Source organism: Elephas maximus, chromosome 13, assembly GCF_024166365.1.
Source record: "Elephas maximus indicus isolate mEleMax1 chromosome 13, mEleMax1 primary haplotype, whole genome shotgun sequence".
Classification (NCBI taxonomy): domain Eukaryota; kingdom Metazoa; phylum Chordata; class Mammalia; order Proboscidea; family Elephantidae; genus Elephas; species Elephas maximus.
In genome coordinates this window covers 80,533,282-80,548,864 of record NC_064831.1, presented here as the reverse complement: position 1 = coordinate 80,548,864, position 15,583 = coordinate 80,533,282, and the positions used below count along the sequence as shown (strand labels likewise).

General features: G+C 39.6%; 1 protein-coding gene across 10 annotated transcripts in view; it reads left to right on the top strand.

Annotated features, from left to right (window-relative positions):
* The window catches only part of AKAP13 (A-kinase anchoring protein 13), a 395,855-nt gene that overhangs the window by 340,976 nt on the left and 39,296 nt on the right, over positions 1-15,583 (top strand). For all 10 annotated transcript variants that reach the window (XM_049905678.1, XM_049905675.1, XM_049905676.1 and 7 more), the window contains one exon: positions 1,759-1,933. In XM_049905678.1, coding sequence (XP_049761635.1) covers positions 1,759-1,933 — 175 coding nt within the window. The remainder of the gene's footprint in view (positions 1-1,758; positions 1,934-15,583) is intronic.

Here is a 15,583-nt window from a genome sequence, read left to right as displayed (position 1 = left end):
TCAAGTTTTAAAGACTCTTGCATTTTTCTTTACGATTGTATATATGCTTTAATATTAATCCCTCTTAGATTGAAGCATGATGTCATGTGAAAGTTCATCTGCTTTCTGTCTGTCCCTAAAGCATTTATAGCATTCTGTATTTTTGTGAGGTAATGTAGCCAGTGTATTCTAGTATCAGAAAACCCAAATCCCAGTCCAGTGCCCCCCCTTTTCCTTCCCATCCAATCTGATCTCTGCTTAGCCAGTGCCCCTGAGCTTCATGCCTGGCCACCTCCAGTCTGCTCAGTCAGTGGGAAGCACCTAGCTCAGTGGCTGGGCGCATAGTAAACATTAGATGAATTTCAGTTTCCTGCGTCCTCTCTGAGGGAGGAGCATGAAGAGAAAGGAGCTTCTTAGGGGAGACCAGAGAACAGTCTGGGTGAACCTTGTCTCTCCAAAATAGAGTCAGCTCCATGCTGCCTCCTTTTCCTGTCCTGCTGTGCCCTCCTTGTCTTCAGGGCAGAGGAGTGAACAGATAGGCCTTGCGACTTGCCTTTCTCTGGGACCCCATTTTCCTGAAGGAAGTGACCCCTCTGGTAACTAGCGTGAGGGAATAAAGAAGATGGTTTTGAGGAGAATTAATAACAGGGCTTCTGTCTCCCATCCTTTGCATACTTATCTTGTCCTCCCTGCTCTGCACTGTTGTCATTGCTGTTCCTCAGTTTCCTTTCCTAGCATCCCACCCTCCCATAAAAATGTCCTTTCCCCTACTGCTATCACTGCTTTTCTGTGTTGGATTAGGAGAGTAATAAGCAAATAGAACCCACTTTCAGTAAGTTATGAATAATTATTATAACTATTGCTGAGCGTTACTATGTACTCACTATGTTGGAGCCTTGGTGATGCAATGGTTAAGAGCTCAGCTGCTAACCAAAAGGTAGGCAGTTCAAATCCACCAGCCGCTTCTTGGAAACCCTGTGGGGTAGTTCTGCTCTGTCATATAGAGTCACTATGAGCTGGAATCGACTCGACAGCAGTGGGTTTGATTTTTGTTTTTATGTATCAGGCATGTAGTGTTTTAAAGTATTATCCCATTTAATTCTTCAAAAAAACATAGACATGAGCACCTCTGTTATCTCTATCCTACACATGAGCAAACTGAAGCTCGGAGAATGTAACTAACTTACCCATGGTCAATCATTAGTAAGTAGCATGAGTATCTAGATTTCAACCCAGGTCAGACATATTCTTAACCATGGTGCAATTTCCCAGCCTGCTCCTCTTATCTACTCCCTCCTCCTATTTTTGAAAAATGTACCAAAGTTGATAGCCATAAATCTTGAAATTCTAACTAGTGAGAACTGAAAATGTATATGTGGGAGATGTTTAATACTTCTGGATAGGGTAAGGAAGAAACGTCATGGGGTTATGCCCTCACTTAGGGGCATGTGGTTGGTGTGAGAAAGTCAGAGGGGGAACCTCAGAGTAATTTTTTGTGCTGCCCAGTCGTCCTTCCTCTCCCTCAGGCTGCTCCTGCTTCGAGCCAGCCTTAAACGTGTTGCTTGCTTTGTGGCCTTTGCTGTGACTTACTGAGGAAGATCCATGGCCACATTCACAACTTAATAACAGGATTTTTTTTGTGCGGGGGTGTCTAAAGCAGTGTTCCTTACTTTTGTCTAAAACACTCACCGGCGACTCTTGACCACATGTCATCTGGAGGCCCAGGTGAGGGGAAAGCCTTCTAGTGCTCAATTAATTGTTGATTCTTTTCATTGGCAGGAAAAGGAAAAAGAGAAAGAGAAAATTAAGGAGAAAGAGAAAGATTATAAAGAGAAGGACAAGGACAAGAAGACTCTTAATGGCCACACCTTCGGTTCCATTCCTGTTGTGGGTCCCATCAACTGTAGCCAGTGTATGAAGCCTTTCACCAACAGAGATGCCTACACTTGTGCAAGTAAGAGACATGCTCTGCCTCTCTCAAGATCAGCTCTCTTGGCTCAAGCAAGCTCATTTCTAGCTTCGTGTCTATCCCACTTCTGATCTGTTCCTCATTTATATGGAGAAGTAGTCCTTTTCATGTTTTTCTTTAACTGGTACCAAAGAATTAAATTCTGGATATATATAGCATACAGCCTGTATTTTTTTTTCAGACAGCTCCAATTTCAGATATTCTGTTCTTTTGTCCCTAAACCACTACCTATTCCAGAAGTCTATGTCAGCATCAAAACTGCATCATAGCCTCAACCCTAAAGTTACCCAGCAATCCCTTGTCAGATCATACATGCTTATTTTTTTGTTCTAGTCTTTTGGTATATGCTTCGATTCTTTACCACCATTAGCTCATGCTAACTGCCAAGGGAGGGAGAGTACCTTTGTGTGCAGAGATGTTGCTGACCTGCTTAAAACCACCTTAAACAGAAGGCTGTTACCTGAGCATGGTTCCTGGTTTTGATAAGATACTCTAAGGCAGAGGTCGCTGACTTTGTCTGTAAAGGGCTATGTAGCAAGTATTTTAGGCTTTGTGGACCACAGGGTCTCTGTCATAACTACTGAACTCTACCGTGGTAGTGCAAAAGCAGCCATCCCAAAACCCATTGCTGTGGAGTCCATTCCAACTCACAGCGACCCTATAGGACAGAGTAGAATGGCCCCATAGCATTTCCAAGGAGCAGCTGGTGAATTTGAACCGCCGACCTTTTGGTTAGCAGACGAGCTCTTTAATTACTACACCACCAGGACTCCAGAAGCAGCCATAGGTAATACATAAAGCAATGATCGTGGCTGTGTTCCAGTAAAACTTTATTTATGTATGGACACTGGAATTTGAATTTCATACAGTCCACACATGTCACAAAATATTAAACTTTTTTCAACCACTTGAAAAGATAAAAATCATTCTTAGCTCATGGGCCAGACGAAAAATAGGCTGCAGGCCAACCCCTGCTCTAAGGCAGTATGTGTGAACTTCGGTCATGGCACACATAGAATGTGATAATGTTTGCATAGCACTCTGATGTAAATCATGGAGGCTGCTTATGGCCAGAAGTGACCAATCTGGAGATCGGTCCACCCCGGAAGGCTGAGGCAGTGTCGTGTTGTACCTGTAACCAGTGCAACAAAATAGTGACTAATATGGACTCCAAGGAGCACTTCTCAGACCGTGATGTCATGATGTTATCTTATTTCCTGTCATTTATGTTGAGTATCCCAAGTGATTTGTGACTAAAAACAGTTAACTTACTACTGAAATTTAAAATTTTTTAAATTTGTTTGGGCAACTTCAGAGTTAGTTCTATAATAATTTCCACTTACTTGCTTTCTTGAATAGAAAAGGAGTGGACTTAAAGCTAGCATATAACCCACAGCCTGTCTTATCTATACCGCAGCTCTTGTGACTTTTTAAATGACTGGCTTCATCACTCATGTTCTTGTTAAGTGATTTTTATAGGTGCATTATAACCCAAAAATAGTCTGCTGCACTATTTGTTTTAATGTCCCATTAAAAAAAAAAATTCAAGGGCGGTGTCATCCAAATCTCAATGTATCCCTGTGGCAGATAGCACACATGCTGATGTCACCTTTCAGGTATAATCAGAAAGCTGACAACTACTACTTCACAAAAATAAGCTTTATACAACCTCTAAGAAAGAAGAGGCTATCACTGGCCAGCATCCCACCAGTGTTATTCTTTCAGAGCCCAGGCTCTAATTAGTCACATTCCGAGGACACCACTTGAATGTCTACAGTTTAGTTTTAGGCCACTTGGCATGGTCAGTTTCTCAGAATTGGAATAACTTGGCTGTCCAGGGCAGTAGTCACCAAGCATTTTTTAGCACGTACATCCATCATTAGAACACTTTTTAGCATCCTGCCTCCATCGGTAGTATGTTTAATGTAAAGTTACATACTTGTTCTACTTAAAAGGAGCTCATCCTGGGAATAAGACAAGTGTCACATTTGCCATGTTCTTGTTGGTTGGTTAGTTACTAGAGTAGTCTTTGATGTATGGTTTCTTTGCAGGAATTTGTGTTAAACCTTCTTTCCGTTTTATTTCAGTTGAAACTAGATAATATAGCCCATAAACTCTCTTAATTATATACCTGTAAACTTCTATTTGTCACAGTGTGCTGAAAGTGGGCAGAGAAAAAAGGATGCCACCATTACACATCCCATACCCCACATCCCACCAAGTGAGGAACACCCCTTCTTCCCTCAAGAAACCGCTAGTATTGTGTATCAAGTGAGGCTGCCCAACATAAAGGCTGCGTGAGGCACCAGTGTATCAGTCTATATATGAATTCCATTTCTCTTCTAAGTTAAGAAAAAAAAAAAGTTAAGAAGTCAATATAAATAATGAGCTCTAAAATTTTTCTTCTGTATATCAATGAATCCTTTTGCCATTCCCCCTTCAGTGCCTCTACTCCATTTGGGAAGCACTGGTGTCAGGGAGAAGCCATCCCTTTGATTGGTAGTACGAAATTGATTTTCAAGGAACTCCAGCAGTGAAGCAGACTGGATTGTCACCTCCATTCTCCTATTGTTGTTAGGTGACATTGAGTCAATTCCAGTCGTAGCAACCCCACGTACGACAGAATGAAACACTGCCCAATCCTGTGCCGTGTTTACAGTTGTTGCTATATTTGAGGCCATTCTCCTGTAAAACCTAGAAATACTCGATAAAAAATACATATTTATAAAAAAAAATTTATATTTATATATATATATACTTCTTTTTTTTTTTTTAATTTGTACACAGCTGAACCTGAAAAAAGAAAACTCCCTCAAGGTTTCTCAAAGCTAGAGCAATAAAAACAGCATCCCTCTCAGTTGGGGACAGGATAGGTGGCCTCAGGGCCTACAGAGGAACTGGAACTGAGACTCCTACATAAAGACAAGAGCGTTAAAGACTGTAACACCCACAATAAAGGACCTAGAAAAATTCTACCCACTGACATTCAAAAGCGGCAAAGAATCTTGCTCTCCAGGGCCTTGAGTGAGAATTCTGTATCATGCATGAATCTGGGGTCTGAATTTACATTATCCATGTGTGCTGGAACCCCAAGATAAGAAGTTTTCGCAAGAGATTTAGTAAAATCCCAGTAAAGGAATTATGATACCCTGAGGGACCCCAGCCAGAGCAAATGCAGAGCTGCTCCATAGAGTCACTTTAACAGGAGACCAGAGGCTCCCACTAGAGAAAAAAAAGAAAATAAAAAGTCCTGTAAAGCTGAAGCTGAGCTCACAATAAAATATATGTATATAGATAACTGCCCCATAGATAACATTCAGAAATAAAACCACCATGAGGAAGAGTTAGCAGGTATACAAACGGGAAAAGATGTTGAAAAGTATTAAAGAGTTAAAAGGGGTAGACTCCAAAATAGGACATAACAATTAATGGGTGGTAGGTTTTAAAAAAATTAACTGAATAAAACTTCAAAAATCAAAATAGCCATTGAAGGGTCTTAGTGGATATTCATCAAATATTCCAGTGTTTTTCCTCATCAGTGCGTTATTCCGACTTGTATTTGTTTGTGAAGGAGGAAAATATCTTCTGACCTCTTGTCTGCTTTAATAAAGAGACTTGGGTGAATATTTTTGGAAATTTTGATGATTTCAGGCTGGAGTTATTTTTTTACATTTAACTGTCAATAAATACTTGAGTCCCTGATCTTAAGTAAAGCCATTCAACAAAGATCGTTTATCTAAACTATACAAGGTACTTTGATATTTTGGTACTTCGTGATTCATTCAAAAGCAGTTAGTCAGCAAATTTTTTTTTTTTTTAGTTCCTACTATGTGCCAGGCACCTTTCTCTAGTTTCTTTTTAAGCAACTAGAGACACACAGTGCCTTATCAAAAAATTCTCAAAATATAATCCTTGGTACATACACCATGGCAGCATTTTTATAATATGGAAAATTTTAGAGCAATCTGAACATCCCTTAGTAAAATATGGTCTATTCATTAGATGGAATACTGGGCAGACACTGAAGAATAGGATAGGTCAGTGGTTGGCAAACTTTTTTCTGTAAAGAGTCTGGTAATAAGTATGCTGGGCTTTGTGGGCCATGCAGCCTCTGCCATGAGTACTGGGCATAGGCCTTGTAGCAGTCATAGACAGTACATAAAAAAATGGGTAGGGTTCTGTTCCCATAAAACTTTATTTACAAAAACAGGCTATGGACCAGATTTGACCCACAAACTGTAGCTTCCTGACCACTGAGATAGACCTACAGGTACAGACAGACATCTCCAAAACATTTTTGATAAGTGAAAAAGAACAGTATGAATAACATGATACAAATTGATGGAAAACAAGTAGTTGTTGATGTAAACATACAGAAATACCTGAAAGGATATAGACCAAACTGTTTATAATTTGGAGAAAGAGATTAGGAGAAAAGAGATTGAAAAGGGTTCTTTATACTTTTGTGTTTAAGAATCTACTTAATGCAATGTTACTTGTGTGAGTTAAAACAAAATGTCAATCTTGGACCACTGACAGTGTCAAGGGTTTTTCTGGTTGTCGTGTGGTTCTTGATGAAACAGCAAAATGTATCAGTATTTGGTTCAAAAACTTAATGGACATAGGAACAAAATTATTACTGGAAATGAATCAGCTTGAGAAAAGACTTAAGGAGAGTCATTCTGTCAGTGCTGTTAACAGCACCAGCTTGAAGAAGCAGCAGTGTAGCTGGTCTGCCAGCTTTCAGTTCTGAGTGAATTATTATCAGGAGATCTAGATGTGAAGGGTATGGAGGATATTTGTGCTATGTTGTTAGGTGCCGACGAGTCGGTTCCAACTCATAACGACCCTACGTACAACAGAACACAATGCTGCCCAGCCCTGAGCCGTCCTCAGAATCGTTCTTAATGCTTGAGCCCATTGTTGCAGCCACTGTGTCGTTCCATCTCATTGAGGGTCTTCCTTTTTTGCTGACCCTCTGCTTTTTACCACACACGATGTCCTTCTCTAGGGACTGACTGATGCATCCTGATACCATGCCCAAAGTATGTGAGACAAAGTCTCACCGTCCTCGCTTCTAAGGAGCATTCTGGCAGCACTTCTTCAAAGACAGACTTGTTCATTCTTCTGGCAGTCCATGATATTTTCAGTACTCTTGCCAACACCATAATTCAAAGGCGTCAGTTCTTCTTCAGTCGGAATTCCTTATTCATTGTCCAGCTTTTGCATGTATACGAGGCAATTGAAAACACTATGGCTTGGGGTCACCTTAGTCCTTAATTGAGTCCTGTGCTATAGGGACTAAGTTTAAGAACAGTTGGTTTATGGTCATAATAAAAGGATGTGTCTATGACTAGCTCCAGACAACTTTTCAATTTTAAGCTCAGGTTGGAAAAAGGTATCTAAGATACATGTGTTTATTTAATTTTGTACTGCCATTGATTTTTGTATATACATTTTTTTCTAGGCAAAAATGGTTGAATTTTGCATTTCTTGGCTTATTAAGTCATAGTCTACGTTAGACTATAGTGAGTCATAATCAGACCTGTAACTGGCATGTAATTGATTTGTCAGATAACAAAAATATCCACTATAATATAGGTGTCCTGGGTGCCCAACAGTTAAATGCTCACCTGCTAACCATAAGGTTGGTGGTTTGAACTCACTCAACAGTTCTGTGGGAGAAAAGACCTGACCATCTACTTCCGCAAAGATTACAGCCTAGGAAGCCCTGTGGGCAGTTCTACTCTGTCACCTGGGGCCTCTGTGAGTCTGAATTAACTCAGCAGCACCCAACAACAACAACATGTACCTCTCTTAACCACAGGCGTCCTGAGCGCATTTGTTTTCTTAATATCCTTCCTGTTACACATGAATAGAAATTCTCTTTGACTGGTCTCCTTAAACGATGAAGCCTATCTTAGGCACCATAGGTTGCTGGATGGTTTATTGCTGTCAGTATTGCATGTGCTAGAATCCCTCCTGAAAGGGGGATCTGGGGTACCTCTTAGAGACTTCCATGGCCCAAGAATGCCCGAGCAACTCATGAAGAATCACTTGTGTAGGGTCCGGTACTGATTAGGAAAAACTTAATAGAAGACAGTTTGAGGCTTGGAGTCTTAAAGCTCTCAGTCATACCTTTGTGTAGTAGTAGTTCAATAGCTTAATGAATGGAGCAGTGGTTTTCAGACTGTCTTTTGTGACACTGGTGTTTTGGAATTGCCATGGGTTTGTTTTTTTTTTTGTTTTTTTCTTTTTAATGTAGGTTTAAAACCTGCATAAAAAATTAAACATGCTCAAAAGTGTCATTACCAAATTTTAATATCAACATACTGATTTAGTCTGTCACCCTACCTTCTTCTTTGTATTTTTCCTTTCATCTCTGACTAATTGTACTGTGATTGCAAGGCAAGCCATTAAAATAAAAACTGTTACTATTTGCACCTCCTTCCCCACATGAACCAGGCAGTGTTTAGTTCTATTGTACATAGGGTCAGAATCGACTCAAGGGCACCTAACAGCAACACCCATGGGAGTGAGGATGTTCTGTGTATTATGCACTCAGAACTAAATACAGAAATAAAGTAGTTGCTGAGATAAATATATGAATTGCAAGTGTCATATATCTTTGATTTTATACTTTTGGCCCCATCAGACATAGCTTCATCGTTCTAATTGATTGACTTTAAGTGTTAAAATTGTAACTCAAAAAATAAATCTGTAGTAAATCTTTGACATTATCTGATGGTACGCAGTATAACAATATTTTATTTCATTTAAGACTTTATTAAGTAGAAAACCAGTGAGATAGCGGATTGGCTGCTCACTTTGTGCTAATGGTGTTTGTAAGTGGCCCTTTGTTTGGTTCAACCTGTAAATTTTGGTTCTGCTTCTTTTGGAAGCAAATTGTTTCCGTGAAGTGTGTCATCACTGGAGCCTTTTCTGTTGAGGGTGTGAGGCCCATCATAAAGAACTCTGCCAGTGGTTCTTTCATTTATGGTAATAGCGTGGTCGAATAAAATATCAGATTATCTTAGCTCTACCCACTGAGCAAGAACACGGAAAAAGAGTTAACGTTTTTGAGGTTTAAACTGAAAAGAATCAGACACCAAAAGAGAACAGTTTGATATAACCTGATGGAACCCTAATATGCACCTAAGATTCAAAAATACATTTTTACGTGGCATACCCCCCTGCATCAGAAACTTAGGAGCCCTCTGTTTGAATTACAGCATTGCACCTAGCTCCGGAGCTACTGGTGAAATACACTCGACGTTTAGTGGTGGCGTTAAGTCTATATGACATGTGTACTCTGCCTCTTACAAAAAGGAGGAAAGAAAATCAAGGCTTGAAGTCAAAGGAATGATGTGTAGTCATCTTTCCAAAGGAACAAAAATAATTGGCTGATGTCTTTGGCTTCCTGAAGAACAGAGCCTGCAAAGAATGTGTGAAGCCCCATCTGCTGTGTTGGCAGGAAGCGGAAAATATGAGTAATTTGGGAACCCAGAATCTTTTTCTTCCTTCCATCCCCTCTCATGTTCAGGATCTTCCCCGGAGTCTTAGGAAATGTAGTATCCCTCCACTTAGTCATTTACATAGAAACCCATTGTGCTCTTTGAAAAAACTAACTTCTCTTTTTGGTTTAACCTAACCCTGTTTTACTGACCCCTGGAGCCACATCCCTCAAATAGCTGCTCAGTCAGGTTTTGACTCGTGGTTCAGAAAGAACAACATATAATTCACGATGATGGCATATTGTGATGGTTTATATTTGTTTGCTCCTGTCTTCCAAAAATATATAGGCACTGTAATGTATCCTTCTGTATACAGATTCTAAGAGATTCAGTGGGATGGGGTGTTTTAAAGCAAATATCTCTTGACTCCGGAGTCTGTGATCATAATCTTGGGTAAAAAGCTGAGTCCCTTATGTGGATTTATGTGGAAAATAATAGATACAAGAAATAACAAGGAGCAAAGCATCCCTACAGCCTCCTTGCAGTCTACCCCTGGAGAAAAAGAACAATGGAAGCAAAGCCTGAAGCACCTTGTCAGGACCACTTCAAACCAGAGCTTCACACTGGTGCTTAACATTTCAGTCATGGCCAAGGAAGTAGAACGAGAACAAACCCGAATTTTAAAATTTGGTGAACTGGAACAATAACCAAAACAGGAGAAATTACAGGTCAAAGCCCTGCTAGAAACTTGGTTTCCTTTTTTAGAAAACAAGGACAGTGTATACATTGCATAGCAAACAAATCACCTGTCCCTCGGATTTTTAGCAGAGTCAGAAACAGTGGTGCCCCACTCATAGGTGGCTGCCAACTGTGCCCCTTTGAATGTCCCTCTCCTCAGTCCTGCCAGTAATCCAATCTCATGCATCAGGCTCCTGAAAGGGCTCACTACACCTTTTCTGAGTCTTCCATGCCAGGGATTCAACCTATAATTTTTCCCATTCCACTTATTATTTCGGATCACCCAAATTGTAAAAATTCGGATCTGTTACAGTTTTGCTCTGTCGGCCATGACTGAACTGGTTCAAACCAGTTCAAAGCCTTGCTTCAGAGTAATTTAAGCTAAGAGAAAACCTGGAAGGTTTTGTCTCAGTTGAAACTGTACTTTTGCTTTAGGGTTAAAAAACCTTAACTGGGGAGAGGGAATGTCTTTCCAATGCTTATTTCTTCAGTTATGTAAAGCTTTCCTCGAATAATCAGCTGTTCTTTCCAGCTGCCACAAATAATTTGGTCTTTGGGTAGCTTGTTGGATTCTTTCAGAATAAGGAATCAGTTATGTTCTGGTTTTTTGTCTCCTGCTAGTAGTTCCTTTTTTTGTTGTTTGCTTTAAACAGATGTAAAATGATACTGAAATTATTGTTGAATCAGTTGTGTTAGCAGCTTCTGAGTAGTTTTGTCGTAGGTTGTTTCTCTTAGTTAAATAAACAAGTAGACCAGCTGCAATCTTGGTAGGAAGCTTAAGAGTTTAGGATGTTGTGTAATGGTTAAATCTTGCTTTGAATTTCATCAGGAAAACCAATTCTCCAGATAAAGAGTTTTCTGGCATTTAGAATTCATTATTTATATACGATAATAAAATACTTATGATTGATTAAAGAAAGGAAGTTTGTTATTTAGGGAAAAGGAAGATGAAAGGAGAACCTAAGCAATAAAATCAGATTTTATTCAAGCAGAACAGTTTCCTTTTTGTTTACCAATGTGCTTATAAAAACTGCTGTTCTGGGCACTTCAGCTAAGATGATTTGGTTCTTTTTTGTGGCTTTCCTCTTGTTCTGTACATCAGCATTGTGGTTATTACACCAGTTACCAAGAACATCTTATATGCCCTTTGCATCTGAGTCTTATCAAGCCAGGCTGGTCAACAGCTCACATTCCCTAAAGATTTTAAACAAGAAGTTGCAGAAAGAATTTTAGAGCATGTATTTCTAAATTGTTTATATTGGAATGCTTTTTGGGTTTTGTTTTACGTTTCTTGATTAGGGTTGAAGTGGTAGGAGGAAGTTTCATGTATCTGTCCCAAAAAGAGAACTGTGCAACCTGTGTCCTTAAGAAGAACCAGAAAATATCCCCAGATTTGGTTGCTCAGTTCTGTCCCTAGTAGACAGAATAGTCAGAACTTTCAGCATACACCCTAATGAAGATCAGTAGACTGACGTGATGGAAGACGCCTCCTTTGCGTTCTGACTGCGTAGAGCTCAACTCATGCCAGTGATCTAGGCAGACCTAAACATTCACACCCTCCTGTGATTTCACTTCATTTTGTCCTGGCCCTCTTCTTCTCTATCTTTTATAAAGCTGATTTTCTTAAGCTAGTCTCTCTAATGGTTGGTTTTATTTTTCTCCTGAAGGAAAAAGAATGCATGGTATATAACAGTTCACCAAAGATTTGTGGTCGTTAGAGTCAGGGATTAAAAAAAAAAAAAAAGGCAGCAACATATTGATGATAGCTCCCTGTCATTTGGGTTTTGCTTCATATTCTTTTCTTTGATGCCCCCATGTAGAGAAAAAAGAAGTTGAAGGCTGGGCTGTTTGCGTTTAAGTTCAGGATAATCTAATTAGGAATCGGCTCTGTTCCCATAGACCACTGTGCTGAGACCTTTTGAAGAACCTTGAAAAATGAAAGCACATTGCTTACTGATATTAGGAAATCTAAAAAAAAAAAAAGATAATTCTTCTCCTTTGATCTCCCTAAAAATTTTGGTATTGTTATGGCAGAGAGCTTGAAAAATGTATTTAGATTTGTCTTTATGTCTTGTGTTCTTGGTAATTGTCTTTTTTCCAAAACAAAGAGTAGGGTTTTAACCTCATGACTCTGACTGGTGTCAGTGGTGCTGAAGTATCTAGATCACCCACTCACAGCACTAATACCACCGATGTGAACAGAGTCCAGGACAACTTGGTAACAAGTAGAGTGCTTTTCAAGGAGGTACTTGAGTATGTGAGCAGTCATTCACGCAAACTATTTACACTAAGACCTGTGACCATAATATAGAGCATATTAAAATTTCGACTGGGTTGTGGGTTGAGGGATGTGACTCAGTTAACTGCAAAAGTGAACGTATATAAATATTTCTTTACTGGAAGTACATTTTAAATGTTATTTCTGCTTTTATGATTCATCGATTTGTCTTTTAAATCTCTGACAGTGGCCTGAGAGCTTGGATATTGTTTATGTTTGTTTAAAAGTGATAGCACCACTCCCTTGAAAATTTTCATTGCTTAATAAAATGAGTATTGGCAATGGCTTGGGAGAAGGGCACAGGAAGAACACAGTTTGGAAACCAAGTTCTGTCCATAGTGTGGCAGTTAGTCACTTTTATAGGTCAGAATTAGCAGCAAGTCCTCAAGCTAATCTACCATTTCCTATGGTTTCCAACTAAACCTGTTGCTGTCAAGTCAATTGCAACTCATGGCAAAACCCTTTAGGACAAAGTAGAACTGCTCCATAGGGTTTCCAAGGAGCGACTGGTGGATTTGAACTGCCAACCTTTTTGGTTCTCAGGCTTAATTAGCACACCGTGGCTCTTAACCACTGTGCCACCAGGGCCCAAAAATACTATGGATTTGCAGCAAAGCAAAAAAGAAAAAGCACTTTTGTAACTGTGGAAAACAAGACAACAAAATCTAATTGAAAAGTTTTTAATTTATCACAAGTGTGATAAATTGATTTTTTTTTTTCCTAAAGGATAAGGAAATGTTTATAAGGAAAGCTAACGAACTTTGAAGGATATTAGAGTTCAATACACTGGTTTGCTTGTTTTTAACTTTGAAAAATATAACACAAAGCATTGCATGGATAATATAGCAAACACCTATGTACTTGTCACTCAAAATGGGAAAAAAAGTAACATCATACTGAGTAACTTTTTAGATAGTCCTATATTTTTGAGAAATAAACTATTGCATTTAAAGTTGAATATCCCTGTTTCCCTGCCTAATCCCATTGCTCTGCCTTCCACCCCAAGGGCAAACATTATCATGAGTTCAGTGTATAGGTGGTGCTTTATAATTTTATCTCATATATAACCAGTATTTAATTTTTTTTTTTTTTTAGTTTTCATAAATGGTCCCATATAGTACATCTTATTCTGTATTTGTTTTATTCCCTTCAACATTGTATTTTGGGGAGCCGACATATTGAAACACATGTATCTAGATTTTTGACTTTTACTCTTGTGTGGTATTCCATTATATGAATATATCACAACTGTTGTTTGTTTCCAATTCTCTGTTATAAACAGGAGCATCATTATGCATGTGTGCGAGCCTCTTACTAGGCTGTATACCAAAAAGAGAATTGTGCCACATTGATATGGGCTAATTAGTTTTCCTCATATGCCTGTCACCATGTTTTTAAGCATTTTGTTTGTTTAAGTGGAATGGACAAGAGGTTCTCTTAAAGATAAATAGGCAAGCCTTTGAGAGAGGGGAAAGACGATTGGGATTTTAAAGGATGCATTTGAAAGACTTTAGCTGAGCAAGAAATTGTGAACAACAGAGAAAAAACAGGTGCAAGGGAGCTATGAGAGCTGTGTATGGAAAGAGATGGCAAATCAACTAGACAGCAGTTCCATCATCCCAGGCATCTTTGTGGCAAGTGAGAGGAGATACCACATACCCTGAGTAAGGATAGTAGTGAGGGTGGGAGGAAACACTTTCTGCCTTTCACTAGAAAATGAATAAAAATGTTTGACTTCTTTTCTTAATGCTTGTTGCTCCGGTTCAAGCAGCCTGGAGCTCACCTGCCTGTCCCTTCTCACCTCCTCAGGCATCTAGTGTTTATTGTGGACCAGATCTGGGACTGCGCATAAAAAACAACAAAGCTAGACCCCCTCAAGGAGCTTTCTGTCTAGTTGAAGAGTGGGACCATTACAGTACAGTACCCTGAGGGAGCCAAGCATGGGATACCCTAAGAGCACAGAGGTTGGGAGTCTTATCAGGTGAGGGGAAGATAGGGGAAAGGACACAAGCAAAAAAGGCAGCTTGTTTAGGCTCCAGGGTACGTCAGAACTTGGTAAGGGGCTGAAAAATTGAGGCAATACCAGTCACGGATGGGTGTCAAGTAAGGAATTTGAGTTGTATCCTAAAAATGATGGAGCCATCAAAGGGGATTTAGGATGTGAGATGCAAAAAGTCTTGAATACAAATCAAGTATTTCTTCATCAGAATTTCTCCTTACTTTCAAATAACAGAGACACATTAATTAGTATCGTTGATTTTCAAATATTAAGAAAACTTTTAGAATGTTCCCTTTTGCTGATTAGAGTGAGTCACTCCCCATTGATCTCTTTCTGCAAAGCCCTCCCTGTGCCCAGAAAGGGACTTCACTGAGAAGCACAGCATTAATATGCAGTGAGGGGGAACCCATTCTAACTGCTGACTTCCAGAACAGCTTTAGGACTTGTGTGGAAGTGGCCACGATCACAGACAGTAGAACTAGTGAGCAAAGCAGTTTGCTGCTGGAGCAGAAAACAGTGGAAGCAGGAATAGTTTTGACTGACACAAAACCCTTCAGGTTTTCTCCGCTTGATCTCCTCAGTGAGCCTTTCCCAGGAGTTTCTCCTTGTGCTGCTGTTTGTAAATGAACTTGGATGTTTCTTTTGGTTTATCAACATCAGAAAAGTGACTGGACAGTGAATTTCAAGTGAGGTAAAGCTGGAAGAGGTTAAGTAGATAGGAGAGGGCATCAATACACCTAGGAATATAAGGCCCAAAGTAAAACCCTGCCTCACCTCATGCCCGGGACTTCTAAGCTAATTCCAACTCTGAGGCATCATGTTGAAAAAAGTAGAATTGCTCCTGATAGCTTCTTTTATGGTAGTAGTTTCAGCCCAGAATCCTCCGTTGGATCTACTGACTCCTCAAATTCTACCCAAGAGGGTAGGTCTATCCTCAGGATACTTCAGATGACTTTGAAGTTGAGGACCCTTTTGCAGTATGAACCTGCTGGAACAGCCAGCAGGATTTTCTTCAAAAAAAGTATTCCTTTAAGAGATCTAGCAAAAAGAGTCTTAGAGAATCACAGACCTGAAGAACTTGGGAAAAAATGTGGATGCTGCCGTCATTTTATAGGTGAGGAAACTGAGGTCTAGAGAGAAGGGACTTGTACCAGGGTCATAGTAAC